This window comes from Ambystoma mexicanum, chromosome 3p (genome assembly GCF_040938575.1).
Source record: "Ambystoma mexicanum isolate Mex_15411 chromosome 3p, UKY_AmexF1_1, whole genome shotgun sequence".
NCBI lineage: Eukaryota > Metazoa > Chordata > Amphibia > Caudata > Ambystomatidae > Ambystoma > Ambystoma mexicanum.
This window is the reverse complement of record NC_090925.1, coordinates 1,243,413,398-1,243,432,546: the sequence shown is the minus strand read 5'-3', so window position 1 is coordinate 1,243,432,546 and position 19,149 is coordinate 1,243,413,398. Positions and strand designations below refer to the sequence as shown.

Below are 19,149 nucleotides of genomic sequence, written 5' to 3'. Positions count from 1 at the left end.
ACCGCCAGCGTTACCGCCCAACTCGTGATGAGGCCCTATGTATTTAGTCTCCATCTTTGACTTTCCTTTAACATTGTGAACGTTTTCATTCATTAAACATGTGAACTTCGTACACAGAAAATGATGGGGCAACCATACACTATATGGGACACTGCCCTGTGCAACACAGGCTGAATCCAGTTGCACAGAGCCTTAGACTGAAAACCTTCAGATGGCATCCACAGACTCGAGAACAGTGCTCATTTCAATTAATCCCAACCCCTGGTAGATCTATCATTGACAGCTGTTATCGAAAACAGGATTTCAAATCTGAAATGCACATCTGGGAGGAAAGCGAGGTCCCAAAAATGTTTGCTCATGCTGGGTAGTTGATATGTAGTGTATTATTTCCAGCAGTGTAGAATACTTGGATGATGCTTATGAATGACATGTCTCTAGTATGTTTAACAGAGAATATTGCATGTTCATCCTTGGTGTTGTCTGGACCAGGCAGAATTGGAAATTTCGGTGAAGGGTTTCTATGCAGAACATAAGGACCCATATCAAGCACTGAGCATAGTAGTTCAGATCAGATGCCATTGCTCAGCAGCACCCGAGGATCCAGGCGTCATCTTCTATTTGTATTTTCGCTTGTACGATCTTATATTTCGTTCTTTGAGGCTTGCTGCAGGTTTCCTTCTCACACCGCTCTTGCTCTCTTTTTGCAGGTGGGGAAATACAAAGATCGGAGCCTGCAGATGAAGTACTATGTCTGGCCCCGCTTTGACCTGTACCCTGACTCAGAAGAGCGCGAGGACGACCATCTAAGCATCGTGACCCTGGAGGAAGCGCCCTTCGTCATCGTAGAGGATGTTGACCCACTGAGTGGCACGTGTATGCGGAACACTGTGCCGTGCCGGAAGCAGATCCGACTTGAGTAAGCCCAGATCAGTCTGTCTTTTTAAAAAGGCTTCTAATGTATGCAAGTATTCGTTTTAATATTTAAACTGATCCCTGGTATCTGGAGGGCGAAGGGAAAAAACAACAAACCATTGAATGGGGTGCTAATGGGTGTCTCTTTCTGAACTATTGGAAGCTAATGGAAATAAGTGTTAACAGATGTGTTTGGGAAGGTGGGGCATAGGTGGCCACCAGATGGAGTCTCACTAACACTGCCCCCATTGATGGGGTCCCCATCATTGCAGGAACCAGACAGAAGAAGGTGGGAATTACATCAAGCGCTGTTGCAAGGGATTCTGCATCGACATCCTAAAGAAGATTGCCAAGAATGTAAAGTTCACCTATGACCTCTACTTGGTGACCAATGGGAAGCATGGCAAGAAGATCAATGGTACCTGGAATGGCCTGGTGGGAGAGGTAGGTGTCCACACAACTTCTCAGTGCTCACCCCAATTCCCCTCTTCCTCTCAATTGTGCCTGCACCTCCAGCAACCATCATCCTTTCCTAGTCAGTGTTGGCCTGCTCCTACAGTCACAGCCCTTCACATCTATCTGGGAAGTACTGTCTACCATGCTTCTTCTATGCTATCTACCAACATTTCTGCCTCACCCCTCTTAGTGGTGTCCCCTCTCAAAGTCTTACTGCCTCCCTCATCTGTCAGTGCTGCCCTGTCAACCTTCATGCTGTTCATGCTCAGAGTATTACTGGCACCACCCACTATGTCATTGCTGTTCTCTCTTCTCACAGGTACGTCCACTCTCAGTGTGGTCCTCACAGAATATTTCTGGCCCTCATACCTCGGTACTGATCCCTGTTCGAAGTTTAATTTACCACAATCTTAAACCTCAGCATGTTAGCACTTTGAGCCCTGAAGACCCATACATTCTATCTCAATGTTGAGCCCTCATGGATTGTTAATGACACCAACCCCTTCTTTAGTGGTGTCCACACTGAGTCTCATTGACTCACCTACTCTGTCAGTGTTATCCCCACTTAAATGAACACTGTTATCCTATCCCTCATTGCTGCCCCAACGTTAAGAATTATATACCCCCACATCTTCAGTTTCCACTCATCTTGGTGTACTACTGTCCCCCACACTGCTGTCCTCTGTCAATGTATTAATACCCTTCATTGCTGCATCTAATCAGAGTCTTGGACCTGGGTAGCTTATTGAAATCCTGCCTCTTTTGTGGCTGATACCTCGTGAAGCCCCACATTGCTCTCTGGCATTACCGTTCTGTCTCATGCTGTCCTCTCTCAGATTATTACAGACATATTCCATTCGGTTGTGTGCCCCTCGTACAGCATTGTCGATCCATATCTCTCTCTCTCTGCTTTCCTTCCTGTGTATTGCAGGCCAACAACTCTTCTGTCTTCTCTGAGAGTATTATTGCATAGTCCAATTCTTTCCCAAATAGTTTTTGACCACATCAAGCTTCAGTGCTGTTCCCTCTTCAGAGTATTATTCCAGAACCTCCTCTCACCCAAAGTACTTTCCCTCATAAAATATTATTTACACTATTGTCTGCATCAGTGTTGTCGCCTCTCAGAGTATGAGTGACCCCCAACTCCTCTGCCAGTTGTTTCCCTACTCCAAGTGTTATTGGCTCTACTCTTTTAGTTCTCTGACCTATCGGTATGTACTGACCACACTCCTCCCTTGGTGTTTTCCTCATTCAGAGTACTATAAACCGTCACACCTCTGTGCTGTGCCCTCTTCAGTGTTTTTAAACACCACGTCCCCTTTCAATTCTCTCTCATACCATTAAATACCTAATACCTCGGTAATCCACCTACTTAGAGTATTATTAACCCCACCAGTTGTCCCCTCTCAAAATGTTATTGGACCCCCCTTCCTTCAGTTGTATCCCATCTCAGAATATTATTGGCCCCTCCTTCTTTAGAACTATGCCCTCTCAGAATATTATTGAACCCCTTTCCCTCTGGACTTTTCCCTTTCAGGGAATACCTGATGCCCACCTTTTTCATCAGTAGTTTTTCTCAGAGTAGTACTAATACCACCTACTCATTCAGTGTTGTCCCGCCCAGTGCATCATCATGAGAATGGAGGTAAAGTTAGAACATGCAGTATTTGAAATACTGAAGATTTTTAATGCTGCTTTGATTACAAGTGACAAGGTATTTTAGAGATTTGGAGTTCATGTCAATCACAGAGGCTCTATTTGTGCATAGTCTCTATAGTCCTCTACTCTCGAGCAGCTAGAACATTGACATGGAAACAAGTATTTCCCCCAAAGTTAAAGGACACAAATGTGCCATTCTCATATGCTCTCCTTCTCACCATCTTTGTCATATAACGCACAGACGGATCACTCGTGACCTTTATGTGTGTTTTTGTAAGTACAGTAATGGCATGATGCCACATTACCATAACCATGGCCATGCCCCAAACAAGGAAGGAAATTCATTTAAAAAACATTTTAAGAAACATTACATGCGTTAGTTGGGAAATACCCCATACAGTATTTCCCAAATACTATATGTGTATGACTTCACCCAGGTTATGGCAGTAACAAGTGCTCCAGATAAGATTTTGAGGTGGGAGTATTTTACGTATGCTTTTTCAAATTAGAGAGTAAATACAATTTCAAGAGAGTCAAAATGAGTGTTCTCCTCTGCAAGAGAGTAAAACGTATCCAACACATACTATCAAATAGTATATTTTAAAGCGCAACATGCAGAGAGGTGATGGAAGTCTTTCTTGAAAGTAACAGCTTTAAAGTTTTATTGTGTTTGTTCAAGTACATTTTTCTGAACAAACACAGTAAAAATGTTACACCACCAGTTTCGGGCAAAGGCTTTCCCCACCTCTCTGCATAACAAAAGGCAAGTGAGCACATCCAAGTGTGCACCTAGGATAACATTTAGGCTGGGGATAACCCTTCAAGTGTTGGGAGAGGCACTAACTTCAGAGACGGTGGAGGAGTGGCAAACTTACTTGTGTAGGGGCATCTAACTTCATTATTCATTGTAATGAGACTATTCTAGTGCAGCTTCAATGTTACAATCAGTTAACTCTCTCCTTTAACCACTTCTGCAGATCCTGAAGGTCCTAGAAAGTGTGAAAATGGCAGATGGTGTGCAATGAAAGATTCAATATCATAGCATAACAAGACATTGCAGAGTGTGGGGCAGTTCTCTGGACGGCCAAAGCAACTTCAGTTGCTGGGAGCAACAGGGGAGAAAATGTAATGTTGTTTCTATCACAGTCTGCTATACTAGAATATCTGGTGCACTGACTGGTTGGTGAGACTATTCTGTCAAATCCAGTGTTACGAGCCTGGTAGAGGGCCAGTGCAGCAATAATGCATTTCTATACGGCAGTATTGGAGCCACTAGCAGAGCAGCACCAGGGTACACCAACGTGTCCCTACACTTAAAACTGTCCTATTGTAAGGGTGTAAAAGTAATCATTTATAAGCACTCCAATTTTTGCAGTTGGAGTCAGGGTGAGATTATATTATTTTCCCACACTTGCGCTAAACAGCGAACCAGGGATGTTAACCCAATCTTTCAATTTGGGCACGGCCACCTTCTTCCACGCTTTACTTGGAACAAATATTTAAGTTTTGGGTGTCAAGACCTACAAAAATACTGTCCTGTAGAGTTTACTTGCAAAATACACAAAATGCATAATAAAGCATCATGACAACATGTAAATCCTTATAGCAGCATCCTTGGGCAAAATAATAGCACTGTACCTTTATTTTCCACATCCTGAATGGAAAACGATAGGATGCAAAATGAAAAGAAAATCCTGATTTATCCACTTTATTGTCAGCGCTTTAAAACACACAAAAAATGTGTGCCATAAACTCACTTAAGTTTGGAGATTCGTCACAAACCTCCAGCATGTTATGTATGGTTTAAGAACATTCAACTAAGGGCATCCAAGCAAACTTTACTTTTTAGCATATAAAGCTATTAGACTTATTGGTATGAACACATTTTCAAAGGGTGTGTGCTTTATTGTGTTGCTCGCTTTAACTGTCACAGATTTGCAAGGGGACTCGTGGTCTTTCAGTTGGCAATTCACCATCATGCATAAGATGGGCTATGCTGCTGATGACCAAAGAAATATGTTTCCCAGAGTCACAGCCCCCCTGAGAGAGACAGGCTGCGTCAACAACACTGTGTTGTCGAGTTCATCAGGGACGCAGCCTGTGTGTCTCAGGGGGTCTGTGACTCTGGGAAACGGCAGTTGCTTGATCATCTGATCCGAGCAGATAGTAGAGTTGCTTCCGGAGAAACAAAATGCACACAGAATCATGGTCTTGATCCTTTCAACCATTTTAAATTGCGTTTTTATTTTCTCTCTGACAGCACAGACCATGCGAGATTAGATCAGATAGCGGTCCGGGCGATCAGAAAGAAAATGCAATTTAAAAGCACCAGCAGCAGAAGGGCAGGGTGCTTACCTGGCTGGTGTCTTCTGGTGTCACCACATTTGTGGCCTCCTCTCTCAGCTTACTCTTCAAATGAAAAAACTCAGCAGAAGGACACATGCGTTTCTGGAAATGTCTTCCAGGGCCGGGGGGGTGGGTTGAGCCCTGGATACATGTCTGTGAGAGAGACTGGCAAGAGAAGGATCTGCCTGCCTCAGGGCAGGAGTGTGCTTGCTATAATGCCATCTAATGGTGGAAAGTATGTTTTTTGAAAATTAATAAATACAGCGTACATGGTAAGCAGCAGAAAATGAAATCATCTGTTTTTTCTATAATTACATGCGTAAAAATGCACAATACACACCTTATCTGGAGGGCTGGCAGTCACCTTGTAACAATACAGGGAACTTAAATATACGCACGCTGTAAAGAAAGTTGCTACATGCAGAAATCACTGGTGGAGTGCTGCCAAATCCATACTGAATGTGTTTTGCTGAACACCATGTTGTCCTTCAGTGCTGATCTTGAGGCTCGCAAAATCTACACGCCCACTCACATTGGCGAGAAGACTTTATGAACGGTGGGTACCATTTACATGGTACTCGATCTTGCTGGCAAGTATGGGGATTTTTGAAACTTTTATTTGACATTTACTGCAAATTGTGTTTGCAGTAAATGACATATGAATGTTTTACTATGCATGGCTGGCCTATGGGTGGCAGCATTGCACCAAATATGAAGTGTGCTTATAGTGACATGCAACATTTTACAGAAAGCACTGGTAAACATTTTGTCACCTGTCACTATGAGAGTGCATTTCTTAGGTACTCGCCCTGCAGGTCTAGTGGGATATTTACAAATTTGCAAGGCCTGGCTCTTGCCTAGCTTATTGACTCCTCCTTCCTCATCACTGTCCCCTATCAGAACATTACTGAGGTGGCATCACTGTCAGGTTGTGGGTGTATGCAAGGTGCCTGGCATTACCCTGATGACTTTTTATGTGTTTCCATGTACTAATTGAGGGAGCCTGCCTTAACATCCCAATGCCGCCTATCCCACAGCAGCCTGTGTAGCTTCGTGAGATGAATGTAGTCCCACCAGCAAAGCCAGATTGAGTGCCTGGAGGATATCCTGCTGCCATTGGTGGACATGGGCCGCTCTCTTGTTCACAGCAAATCCAAAAAGGAGACTAAATCTGCTCCTTTGCAGCTTGTAGCTAAAACAGTGATTGATGGAAGGTTTTGAACTAATCAACTGGTATTACAACATTCCATACCATTGTTTTTAAGACTTTATCCGCACCATTACAGAAAGGGACCAGCCATCTACAAATCAGTGTTAATTGTGCCACCAATGGAATCATCTATTGATTTTCGTATTCTGCTTCACTCTGAGTATACAGACCCTGGTCTGCAGAAGGAAAGGTGAGCAGGGGAAGTTGAAAGAATGGTGGCATGGGCAAAAGAGAGATTGGTGCAGTGGAGAGAGGCCAAAGCACAACCCCAAGGCACATACACCCTTCTTCAGACAAGTCCAACCAGCTTAACTACTGACAAAAACATTGAGAGCAATCTGTGGTAAACATGCCCTTTTCCCTTTTTTAGGTAATTCCTTCTATGCACGAGTCAGTGCATAATTGAGGCCTTTCATTTAAAGTACTTTATCAATCAGGGAGGTACTGCTTTATTCCCTAGGCACAGCAAGCAAGGGAGCCAAGTCATGACTGAGCATACCCCCCTCTCACTTAGGGAGACACATTGAAAACAAAAAGTGACTGATTTAAGGCTTTGAATAATTACAATCATTGCCATTGCTTTGGGTATCTATTAGAAGTCTCGCTGGGTGGGAGGGCATTACTACCCCTCCACTCCGACCCCATTGCTGTTACCTCTCAGAGTTTCATTTATCCGGCAAGTGCTACTACGTCTAAGTGTAGTGGTAGTCAGAAAAATGAAGAACTACTGTATTCCATCCGAGGTTCCTCAGTAAGAGTAAGTGTCGCTGTGCCCCGGCCCTGTATACTGAATCCTGTATCCACGGGTTCACACAGATAATTCAAACACAAAGCCATAGGCCTGAGGTTGCAACTTTTTAGTATACTATCCTTGCATTATAGGTTAACGGAGTTCAAAGTGAAAATATTGTGTTATACACTATTTATGTGATGGTATATTAGTGATAAACGAAGAGTTGACACAGGCTTTGTGCCAGACACCGCTTTTTCAGAGCTTGAGATAGCTGTTGGGTACATAGATCTTGAGGACTCAAAATTAAAATCTCTCCAGGCGGTTAGGCCTGGACTAAAGGATTGGTTTCTGGCATGAGGGCATCCTGCACGTCTTTCATCCTTTCGGGGTCCACTAATCAAGTTCTGTTATAGTGGAGTAATAGTTGCACCTGTTACTACCACGCTAAGAAGCCGGAGGAATCCCAATGAGGTGCTACATAACAACACAAATTATTATTTCTGAGTAGATGTTTGTGCCCCATTTAGTGATGGGAGGTGTCCAATTGCTTTTGTGTTCACACAGCAAGGTGTATGTCTACCTAATGGCTGCCACTCAGAGCCATGTTCATCTCTGATGTCCTCTATCAGTGTATTATCGACTTACCCTCCTTTCAATGTTGGCTCACCTAGAAAGGGACAGCACTGCAGAGAAGGTGGGTCAATGGCAGAGTGCTGTGTAGCCCATCGCTTGCCCTCGGGATGCCCCTCTGAGTAATGATTAACTCACGCTGCTCTCGGAGTTCTTTTCCCTCTTAAACAATTGCTGACCCTTCCCCTGTGGTACTATTGTCCCCCACTATTGCTGGCTCCTTTTCTTCTTCGTGCTGACACTTCTAAGATTTGCACTGACCCCACCTCCTTTCTTATTTCTGTCCTGTGAGCTTTTAAATTAACCTACAACGATCAGAAACGCGGATTTAACATCAAATAAGCACCATTTCCCCTCAAAGGCTACTGTTCAATGAGACACAAAGCATGTTGACAAGAAGTTTTCTTATTTTCTCCAGGGCTCGGGTAAGGGTCAACGCTGAGTCTCATGCCTGACCCTCCTTTTGGATCAGTGCCTGCCTAAAGCAGGGGCCGACCCTGAGCCCCACCCACTGCCCACCTGTTACTGAATGATATTTAAAAAGAAAAAACGCACCTGCCCCATCCCTTGCCACTCATGTATTGACTGGGGGAGGACAGAAGCACTTTACTTCCTGGTATGGTGCAGGGGTCGATGCAGATAGGTCAATGGAGAGCAGACTGGCAGCAGATTTGAAGCATGTCTTTTACTTCACAAGTTAAGTGCCACTGCTTTCTACTCCAGCCCTAGCCCCATACCCCAACTCCCTGAGAGCAACCATCTCCTATAGTCTCTTCTCACACCATTGCTGCCATCTACATTTGTCGACTTCAGCCCCTTCACACACACCATCCAAAAAACACCACTGCTGTCCATACCCCCTTTCAACCCCATAGGCACGGGTATCCCTCTCTCTCTTACCCCACCCCACTACACCCTCCAAGAATCACTGGCGATGTGCCTACCCTGCCTCCACTCCCAGCTCCACCATCCCCTTTTCTCACCCAGCCTCCCTCCAGTGTGCCACCATGCATGAAAACGCCAGCACTGCCCCTCCCGCATTTCGGCACTGCCATTTTCCTGGTTTGGCAAATGTTTGGCCAGCTCTAGCATTTATGAATTTAATTCAGAACGTAACCATAATGGTAATGGGCTCCCAAAATAAAGGTAAATCTCTTAATTGCCCTAACCAGGAGGTCTCGGAATGGCAATGCCGTTCACACGTCAAAACATCCTCGTGTGACCCTAAGTAACTTCCAAATACTTGGTTAATGTAAGTTTGTAATACCTGTAGTTTGAGGTCCGAGTGACGATTCAGGTAAGCTTTATTCCCATCTTTAAATTTCTTTCAGGTAAGTAAGCAAGTCCTCTGTATGTTAGTAATAGGAGATACCCCCACTGGCACATCCTCTACCATGCAGCCTTATTGTCCAACTGTCCTCCATGGAGCATTCAGCACTCAAGCACACAAACTGCACTCCATGTGACATCACACAAGCTGCTTGCATCAGTCATCCACCAGTCACAGGCCATAGCATAGTATATGACAAGTAGTTGTAAACACTAAGACACAAAAATAAGGCCTAGGAGATGGTATGGAAACAAATCACCAAGACCCAGGCGGATTTGTAGGCACCCTCTGCTGCGAGATGTTAGAGAAGAAACCAGGTCTAAGCATGAGGATGTGGGTCAAAGACTCAGTCTGAATCTACGTGATCTGGGTGCAGTCTACGCTGGGTGGCTGCTTCTAATGGCTTCTTACGCTGAGCACTCTGAAGCTTACAGTCAGTCTTTGGCCTGGGAAAGCCAACCACCAGTCTTAAAAAGAAACTGAATAGCGTATTTGTTGTAAAATGTTTTGTTGCCAATATTTTGGATTGGGCTTGAAGAACCTGTATGTGGGAGAAGAACTCCAGTTTAAAGCAATGGGCATAGCTTCTCATCTACACACAGGATTAAGGCAGCACCTTTATTTTACAGGCTCATGATCTTGTGCCATTTGCATCGCACAAGGATCACCCAATGTGTGTGTATCCAGGAGCCTCTGCACCACCGTCCTGCCTACCTCTCTAGGCTCAGACCCAACAGGCTTTCACAGCACTGGGGCACATTAATTGAAGGGGCTCCTGTTGCACCTGTCATTATCGGACATGTTAAAGCCACTCCACAAAAGGACTGCCTTTTTTGGGCGCCAACAAGCAAGATAAAGAGGCCCTAAGGGGGTTTCACCCTCCAAAACTCCCTTGGCATATGTTTCCATCCCATGCCCCACCCTGCCTCAGCTACCACCTCCAATCACCCTACAATGGCTATCCTGAAGAGTACCTCTCTGCAAATCATGTTAATTGGTTCACGTTGGCTCTGCTTGGTAATCTGTGTCCAACTCATTAATCTTCAAAGGGATGCCAGGGGCCCAAAGTCCTTATTATGAAAATGGTCCTCTCTAGCTAAATCTGGAGTGTGCTGGTACTTTACACAACAGGAGACTACAAGAGCAACACCCCCAGACACAGAGAGCGTTATTATGGCAAATGTGTAAGAATAAACGAGGTTTTACATTGGGGCTGTACGTGAATATCCCAAAGGAATGCACCAAGTGTTAAGTGTTGCCTACAGGAATCTCTGCTGTGCTCGCCGGCATGCTTTGTATAGCACAGAGGGCAGTGGGGCTACCTTTGGCTGGGGAAGGGTAGCTGTCATGAACGTTGAAACCGTTTGCAGATACCCATAGTTTGTAGATATTTAAAGTGAGCATGTTTCTGGGTGAAGTGTTGTACACTTGATTGGTCTGCAGAAGTAGGAGCATGTAGAGCACCGATTGCCAATTGAGCAACTTCAAATCAATGGATTATAAAAGCGGAATGCCCAGATTGATATCATTGCCATCTAGCTGCTGGATGCGCTGGCCAGTGCAGCACTCCTGATGCTTCATGACCTTGAATCACAGCAAAGCAGACACCTGCAAATATTGTACTCATTTTAATTGTACCTTTTTCAATAACGACAACTAAGGGGCTTATTTTACCCGAATCGACCCCTCAACTAGAATCTGAATAAAATTGAGAGGTAAGGTAAAGGCGATTCCCCAAAATAAAAAAAACCTGTGCTCCTTTTTGGATTTCTGTTCATTTGCATGGTTGTTCGTGGCAACATTTGTAATTGTTGTTTTTTGACTTTTAGGACGTGGCCTTTTGAGAATCGCAGTCACAACCATATTGGGGGAAATCTTGCCAGCTAGTACTTTACACACAGGGGAAAGCTTCAACCCATGTCATTTGGGTCCCATCAGTTTTTGTGTGCATGAATCCTCACTATTTGCAGTGCCTGATTATCTATCACGATCAATCGCATTTGTTTATGTTCGTTCAATTGGATAAGACACGAAATGAGTTTAAGACACTGAGATAGTTCATAAAAAATGTCTGCTTGAGAGAGTTCCTTCTGCACAGAACCAGAAAACATGTTTTGCACCAGAGAAGTGCGAGAGGCCTGAAATAAAGAATATTCAGGATTTAGTATGGGCCAACAAGCAATGTCGCTGCCCATTGAAAACACGCATTTTATTGGGAACCTAGAGGATTTATGTGATTTCCACCTTGGTGAGTTGCATTTTCTATAACACTTAAAGATTTTTCCCAGTGACCAAGCCAAGGTTACCTTTGGCATTGCATTACAAATCAAAGTAGAGATGCATTAATCTGGGAAAAAACATTTAAATTCCCTGAGGCCTTCCATCAACCGTGATGTTTGCTTAGAAGTTTTCAGCCTAACAAAGGGTAGCTGAGTATGTGGGGAACTAAAGATGTGAGCGCATATGTGTCCCATTTAAATAATTTAGTAGCAGATGTGCATTGGTCAGAGAAAGCTTAATTGATAGCTTTCCATCGTAATTTAAGTGAAGAATTACATGATATTTTCGCAGGCAATTACTCCCATCGCCTGCTCAGATTGTGGAAAGGGATTAATTGCCCTGCAGTTTGAACATAGCCTTTCTGCTACAGCAGGGCATACAATGAGATCTAATATAAAAGAAGAAGTGCCTGTAGATATGGGATGTACAAGACGTACTTTATTTCCACAGAAGAAGACGAGACCCTAGTAAGAGTCACTTTGGATGTATTGCGAAGAGGGCACATTGGATGCTTATGTGTCAATAAACGATGCGAGAGGGCAGGCTTGAGATCCCAATGTTGACAGTAGTGCTAAACTGTGAGACCTTTCTGCATAACCTTAATAATCTTTCTTTGAATGACAACAAACCGACATAACAACAATACAGTTCTGGCGAATGAACTGTCATTCATTACTAATATGGAAGTAAGAAGATGATTTATTTTCAAAAATGGACTTAAGTTGTAAGAGCAGTTGCTTGTTCCAAACCAACATCAATTTTATGATGCATCACACAGAGAATGTGGAAATGGGAACTGTGGAAATATATAGTTTGATGTTAGAGGTGTCCCAGCCTTTGACATTATGTAGGCCTTTCCATAATTAATTTTCGACAATGCATTGACAAATTGTTAGAATTGTACATTGCAATTAAAATAGCCAGCATTTTTTTAAACCAATACTTCTTAAAATAGAAGAGCAGTAGTGCTCATAATATACATGGTTACTCCATATAAGATGTACATATTTTTTATTGGATTTTTATCTTTAATGCATTATTTCATAAGCAAGATAGAACAAGCCCAAGATAGTCCTCTTTAAGTGGAAGGGCAGAACACTTCTCCAGCATGGGGTCTGGCATGGATTCACATGCTCATGAATATTCCCCGTCATCAGGCTAAGGAATCCTCGGTAAAAGAAAAAACAGTTTCACTTACAAACTATCTGTCTCTTTTAAACCAATCACAGTCCTCTGGGTCATAATGCCCCCATACAATGACAGTTCTCCCCCTAACCCCTCCTCTGGCAGCCATCTTCAGATTTTTACCACATGCATCAGTGTTGGGAGTCCTCGAGTTTCCTCTGCGAGCTTCTTTTTCTTTGTTTTGTGTTTTCGCCAGGAAAAAGGTTCTATTTTTGTTCCAAAAGAGACTGTGTGCTCTCTTCTCCATCTGCCGACAGCAGGGGTCCATTGTTGGTGAATTTCAGCTCCCCTCAAGGCTGAAGATCGTTGAAGTTTCCGGCCGGTAATCGAGCTCCTCCTCGAAAAGGAAATCATCCAACCCGGCTAAACTGTGGGAGAAGGCCAAGAAGCCGCGGATGGATAAGAAGGCCGAACTACCCAAGAAGGCCCAATCAGCACAGGATAGGACTTTGTCAATGCTACTGGTGGCGGCTGCTCTCATGAAGGCTAAGGGGGCTGACCCTGTGACGGTAGCCCCCAAAGTACAGAAGGTATCTCTGCGCTCGAGATGCAAAACCGCTGCAGTGACTTTGGCAAAGTCAGCAGACACGCCGGAGAAGGGGACACAGACTCAGAACCCTGTTCTGGCCCCTTGGAGTCAAAGGGGGGGCAAGGAGGCCTCGGGGTCAGTCCGAGGCCATGGCCCAAACCATGGAGGTTTCGTCGACGGACGAGGACCTGGAGTCCTTACACACTGTCCACAAGGACGTGGAAGAGGAGCACGATGACAGTGCGGGGCCTTGTGTTCCGATCACGCCAGCTCAGCCAATGGATGTTTCTCTGGAAATCCTGTCGACCCTCCACACCTTGGTGTCGGAGATCCAGAAGAGGATGCCACAGGGCCCAGGGCCACTGGTCCCCCAGGCCCCTGATCAGCCACCAGCGAAGAAGAGGAAGCCTCATCCGACACCCCCATTTCTGCCTCCACATCCACGTCAGGTCCCTCCTCCCCCAGCAGACCCAAGCATGGGGCAGGTGTTAAAACTGATATAATATTGTTTTGTCCTCATTCTATATGTTGGCCTATGCCCAGTCGCTTTGCGAGGAAATCCATATTGCAAGGTCGCGACCTTAAGTGAATCAAGCCTCCATTTTAGGTTAAAGCCGCCATTTTAGTTTATCGTGCAAAGTCACCCTGTGGCCTAAAATGGCCGACCTGTGTTCTCTTGTTCTTATTTTAACCTCTTCAACCTCTGTAGGAGAGTTAATGTCCAACCTGCCTGCAGGCTACATGTTAAGGTCATGTAGACCTTGTCCTTTGTTGACCTCGGGATCAGGGGATTACATGAATCGGCGATGTTAACCTACAAGTATATAAGAACAATAACGCTATTTAAACATGTCATGCGAAACATCTGTTTGACATGCATTAAAGCAATGTGTAAAGAGTGTAAAGTTAAACCCAGAGAATAATAGTGTTTGTTAGTAAATGTATTAAAAAGTAAACTGCATGCACGAGATATGTAAATTAGGAACGAACCTGGCGCGACCCTAGCACAGTACATGATTGATTAACTTGTTGGAGGCTGGACATCGTTATAAAGAAACTGTATAAATACGCTGATGTCCAGCTAGCATTCCTGTTCACTGCTCACATTGAACCCTGCTGATGGTCTCTATGATGTATTGACGGCCAAATAGCTATTTGTGTACTTTGTTTTGTAAACTGTACAGAATTGCAATAAATATTCTGGGAATCTTTACAAGCCCGTGTCGGTGTATTTCTCTTTGCATGGTGTAAAAGCCTTAATATTGTATTTTCTGATTCCACAGATGGCGCCCGAATAGGGACCCTCAAGATCGACTTCATCTCGTTGAAGGTTGGCTCGGCTATCGGACCGGGATCGGACGGTGCCAACAGAAATGGCCCCTCTGGACGAGAAGTGAATTCCTCGACAGAACTGCACGATCCGATCCCTGAACGGTGAGCTGTAGCCCGAGACTACGTCTTGACGAGGGTCCATATATCGAGGTGGGTAAATTTGCCGAAATCACCAGACACAAGGGTCCTTAGAATTGTCCTTAGTAACCCGATCGGGCCTCCCAGTCCTTTGGTCAGGTGAATTTTGACCCGATTCTTAATTTAACCCTGACGATTTGAATTTGGCGCATTGTACTTGCAAGCACAATTATTTGACCAGGTAACACCAGAACTTTGATATGCCTGGGAAATTGTCTGCCTGCTTCAGGGCATTATTCCACAGCGACAGACAATCTTTGGAAGAAAGCCGTCCCGCACCACAGGAGGGGCCGCCGGCATGTACTATGTACAGTAAGAAAGGCTTTGGTAGTATAGCATTTAATGACATTTGGCGCAGACAGACCAGACATAACTCTAATCTTCTGTGGCCAACCAATGGTGGCTTTGAAGTCTCTCGTATAGAATATCTGGAGTCTGTATTGGTAAAGAAAAAGGCTAGACCTGCAGCATTTGATGCATTGCACAGTTGGAAAACAGAAGCTTTGCAGCAACAAAGGAGTAGAGAGAAACATATGCGTCGACATATGACGAGTGTCGAAAAGGCACGGTTATATGATCAAAATAAACAATTGGAGTCAGTTAGGAACACGGACAGAACATTTCAATTAGGCATTCAAAAAATGTACCCTTCAAAAGATTTTCATACGTCAGATGAATTGATTAATAAACTTTTGCATGAACGAAGGCCCGATGCCTCTGCGCCACCCCCGTACGTCCCTCCCCCTGGTACTTTGCCCCTTCCTGTTGTTATTCCTCCTCCTATAGTTCCTACGGCCCTCCCTGTTGTTCTTCCTGTTGTTCTTCCAGCCGTCGCTCCTTTGCCTGCCCCCTTGCCTCCACCTGTTGATATTCAGAATGTGCCTACTCTTCCTCTTCCAAGTGATTCCGCATCGCTTGTAGTAGACCAGGGCGCGGGATTAAGGGTTGTGACTCGTAATACTGTGTCCCCAGATAAAATGAATGAATTGATTGCTTGGGCTAAACATTGTATGGAGAAGGGTGAACAAGCTGATGTTTTTTCCACACTCGAAAATCTAAAAAGTATTCCTGAGAAAAATGTTTTTATTGAAGGGTTAGGGATTCATTTGAGTATAATGTGGAATAGATGAAATGATGTAGATCTCCCACAAGGGTTACGGAATTTGAACGCCTTAGCGTTGTCCAGAGATACTGCGGAGAAAGTATATGAGCATGTTAAGAGGATTTTTGTGTATAGGAAGGAGTTGGAAGAGTTACAGAATGAAGAAGCAGATGGTGATTTTAGGTATTATGTTCTTACAGAAACGGTTTTCTCCTCGCTGTGAATTAAAAGGTGAGGAATCGCGAATTTGTACAAAGGATGCAATAAGATGGATTTCGGATATGTCGATAACTCCAGATGAAGTATATGACACATATGGTCAGTATACGTTAGAAATGCAAAAGAAAGTGACACAGGTTATGGTAGAATACCTGCAGAATGAGTGTGTAAAAAGAAAGATTTGTTGTCCCGCAGAATTGTTGAGTGTTTATAAGAGAGCCTTTTCGATTAATACTTCTAAGACTGCCTTAGTGCTTGATTTGGCTCTGATGCTTAGTAAGCGTTCGGAGCTACCTACTTCTCAGTTGCCTATGAGAGAGGTCCCTCTGACATTTGTCCCAAAAGTTGAGATTGCGGCCGATGCTGCACAAGGAATACTCGCGGTGGACATGCCTGCACATTACGTATCGCAGTTTGTTCACGTCCCGTTTTCAAGACAGGAAGTGAACACTACAAAGCAATCTATTCCTGATATAAGAAAGAATCCGACGGTGTTCTATAAAGAAATAGAGTCGGTCTTACAATCATCGGTATTCACCTTAAGTGATATTGATTTATTATTTCCCGTGCTCCTGCCAGTTGATTTGTGGAAACAGATTAGGACTATAGATGATGTACCTGGGTTAGGAGATACATGGGATAACATGGTTAGGCTCGACAGAGAAAGACCAGCTGGCGAGCGACCGCCTTAAGTGATATTAATTTTGCCTGATAGGATTATTGTAAAATTAAAAACTATAGTTCCTGAAAAAAAAATCATTTGGCACAAGCTTACGGCCTGTGTCCAAGGAAAGTGTGAGGGTGCTACCGATTTCTTCAATCGGTTTGAACAGGTATTTTCAGATTTCAGTGGACAAGACTTAGGCACAGAGTCAGGGAAAAGGCTGTTTGTCGACAAATTTGTACGTGGATTGCTGCCTGACATCCAGTTACAGATTATGTCTTCCGAAAGAGCTTGGCAGGCGAAGTCTCAATCAGAAGTACTGCGCATGGCTCAGTACTATGAAAATCGTGTGAATAATGAAAAGGAAAAACTTAAGAAAAAAAAGGGTGACCTGAAAACAAAAGTTCTATTACAACAGATTGTTAGAAACCCTAGAGGGGTTAATCAATTGAGAGGTCAATACGTTCCACAGGGAAGTACGCCCCTGGCTCCGGTAACCATTAACCAGTGTGCCTTTTGTCGTCAGGAAGGTCACTGGCACGCACAATGTCCGACCTTGCAGCAAAGGTCATTTGGGAACATGGGTAGACGATCCAGAGGTCGCCCAGGTGCAGGGTGCCCTGGCAGAGGTCAGTTTGCACCAGAATCACAGCAACCTCCTTCACAGGATAAGCAAGTTTCGAATGTGGATAATAGAAACATTTTTGATCACCCTTCTGCCGCGTACCTCTCTGAAGAGCTTCCTTTTGACGACATTCTGTTTAGTTAGGATTGCCCGAAGCAGGATTTGGAACCGACGCATATTCCCATTCATCAGAAAGGTCCCTATGTTGAGATGGTGGTGGGAAATAGGAAGCATCTATTTTTAGTAGATGCGGGAGCACAGAAATGTTCCATTGACCATTTACAGGTTCCAAATATTCCCCTGTCAGGGCAGTCCAACGTTTCCATAGGGTTTTCAGGCACACCTATAGTTTGTCCGGTCTCTTTGCCAGTACCGATAACACTGGGTCCCTTCACGGAGCAGTGTCCATTTCTACTTACCACAAACTGTGGGGAGAATTTGCTGGGGTTAAATTTGTTGAAGGAATTGCATGCAGTAATACATTGTTCCCCGGACAGAGTTCGGTTAACAATTTCACCTCAGCAATCACTCGCCTCTCAGTTTTTGACTCGACTTTTACCACCAGAATTCAGTAATATTCCGGAATGCTTATGGGCAATTGATGATAATGATGTGGGCATTCTTCAAATTGAACCTGTCAAAAAATTATTCTGAAACATGGAGTAAAATTTCCTCGCATCCCACAATATAAGATCTCAGTTGAAGGCAAACAGGCTTTAAAATGTATAGTGTCTGATTTTGTACATCGTGGAGTAATTGAGGAAATTATCGGTAGTTTGTGTAACAGCCCGATTTTGCCAGTATACAAAAAAGGTGATAATGCGATTCCCTTTCGGTTTATAATTGATTTACGTGCTATTAACAAAATTGTTGCTCCTCAATTTCCCATTGTACCTGATGTTACAACGATACTAACTATGATTCCGGCTTCTGCCACTCACTTTAGCGTTGTTGACCTCAAAAACGCGTTTTTCAGTATTCCCATACACAAGGATAGTAGGTATTTGTTCGCGTTTACCTTAGGTGGACGCTCGTTCACATTCACTTGTGCACCACAAGGGTACACTGAGAGTCCAAGTATTTAGAGTAGGGCATTAAAAGAGCAGCTCGATACCCTCGAGTTGCCTACTACTTGCACGTTACTACAGTATGTAGATGATCTCCTCTTGGCTGCTGATTCTGAGAGTGCCTGTAAAGAAGGCACCATGTTGCTTTGTTATCTAGCAAAACATGGCCACAAAGCTTCACTCAAAAAATTCCAATATTGTTGTCAGGAGGTCGCCCCTATTTAGGCTACCTCCTGTCAAAGGAGGGAAGACGGTTGACACCTGAACGAATAAAAACTATTTCTGGCATGTCTGTCCCAAATACGCAGAAGGAAGTTAGAGCCCTGATAGGTATGGCTTCTTACTGTAGATTGTGGATCCCTAACCTTTCATTAACGATTAAACCAGTGCTGGCTTTGAGAAAGAAAGGCATTTCTTTGCCATTGCCATGGACTTTGTAACACCAGACAGCATTTGACTTGCTCAAAACCGCGCTGTATTCGGCGCCGGTTTTAGGAACTCCAAATTATGAAAAGGCCTTCGTGTTGTATGTGCATGAACGTGATGGATGTGCTGTTAGCGCAGGAAAATGGAGGGAAGAATAGGCTGTGCGGCTATTTCTCATCCGCCCTTGATCCTGTTGCATGCGCTTTGCCAAGATGTTTGAGAGCTGTCGCTGCTGCTGCTGCATCTGTAAAACAGAGTGAGGGAATGGTCCTGGGTCATGTGTTAACCCTAATGGTACCTCACTCT

At 44.1% G+C, this 19,149-nt stretch overlaps 1 protein-coding gene across 3 annotated transcripts in view; it reads left to right on the top strand.

Moving 5' to 3' along the window:
- Positions 1 to 19,149, top strand: part of GRIN2B (glutamate ionotropic receptor NMDA type subunit 2B) — a 1,810,086-nt gene that overhangs the window by 1,719,569 nt on the left and 71,368 nt on the right. For all 3 annotated transcript variants that reach the window (XM_069652716.1, XM_069652718.1, XM_069652717.1), the window contains 2 exons: positions 708 to 916; positions 1,185 to 1,356. In XM_069652716.1, the coding sequence (XP_069508817.1) occupies positions 708 to 916; positions 1,185 to 1,356 (381 nt within the window). The remainder of the gene's footprint in view (positions 1 to 707; positions 917 to 1,184; positions 1,357 to 19,149) is intronic.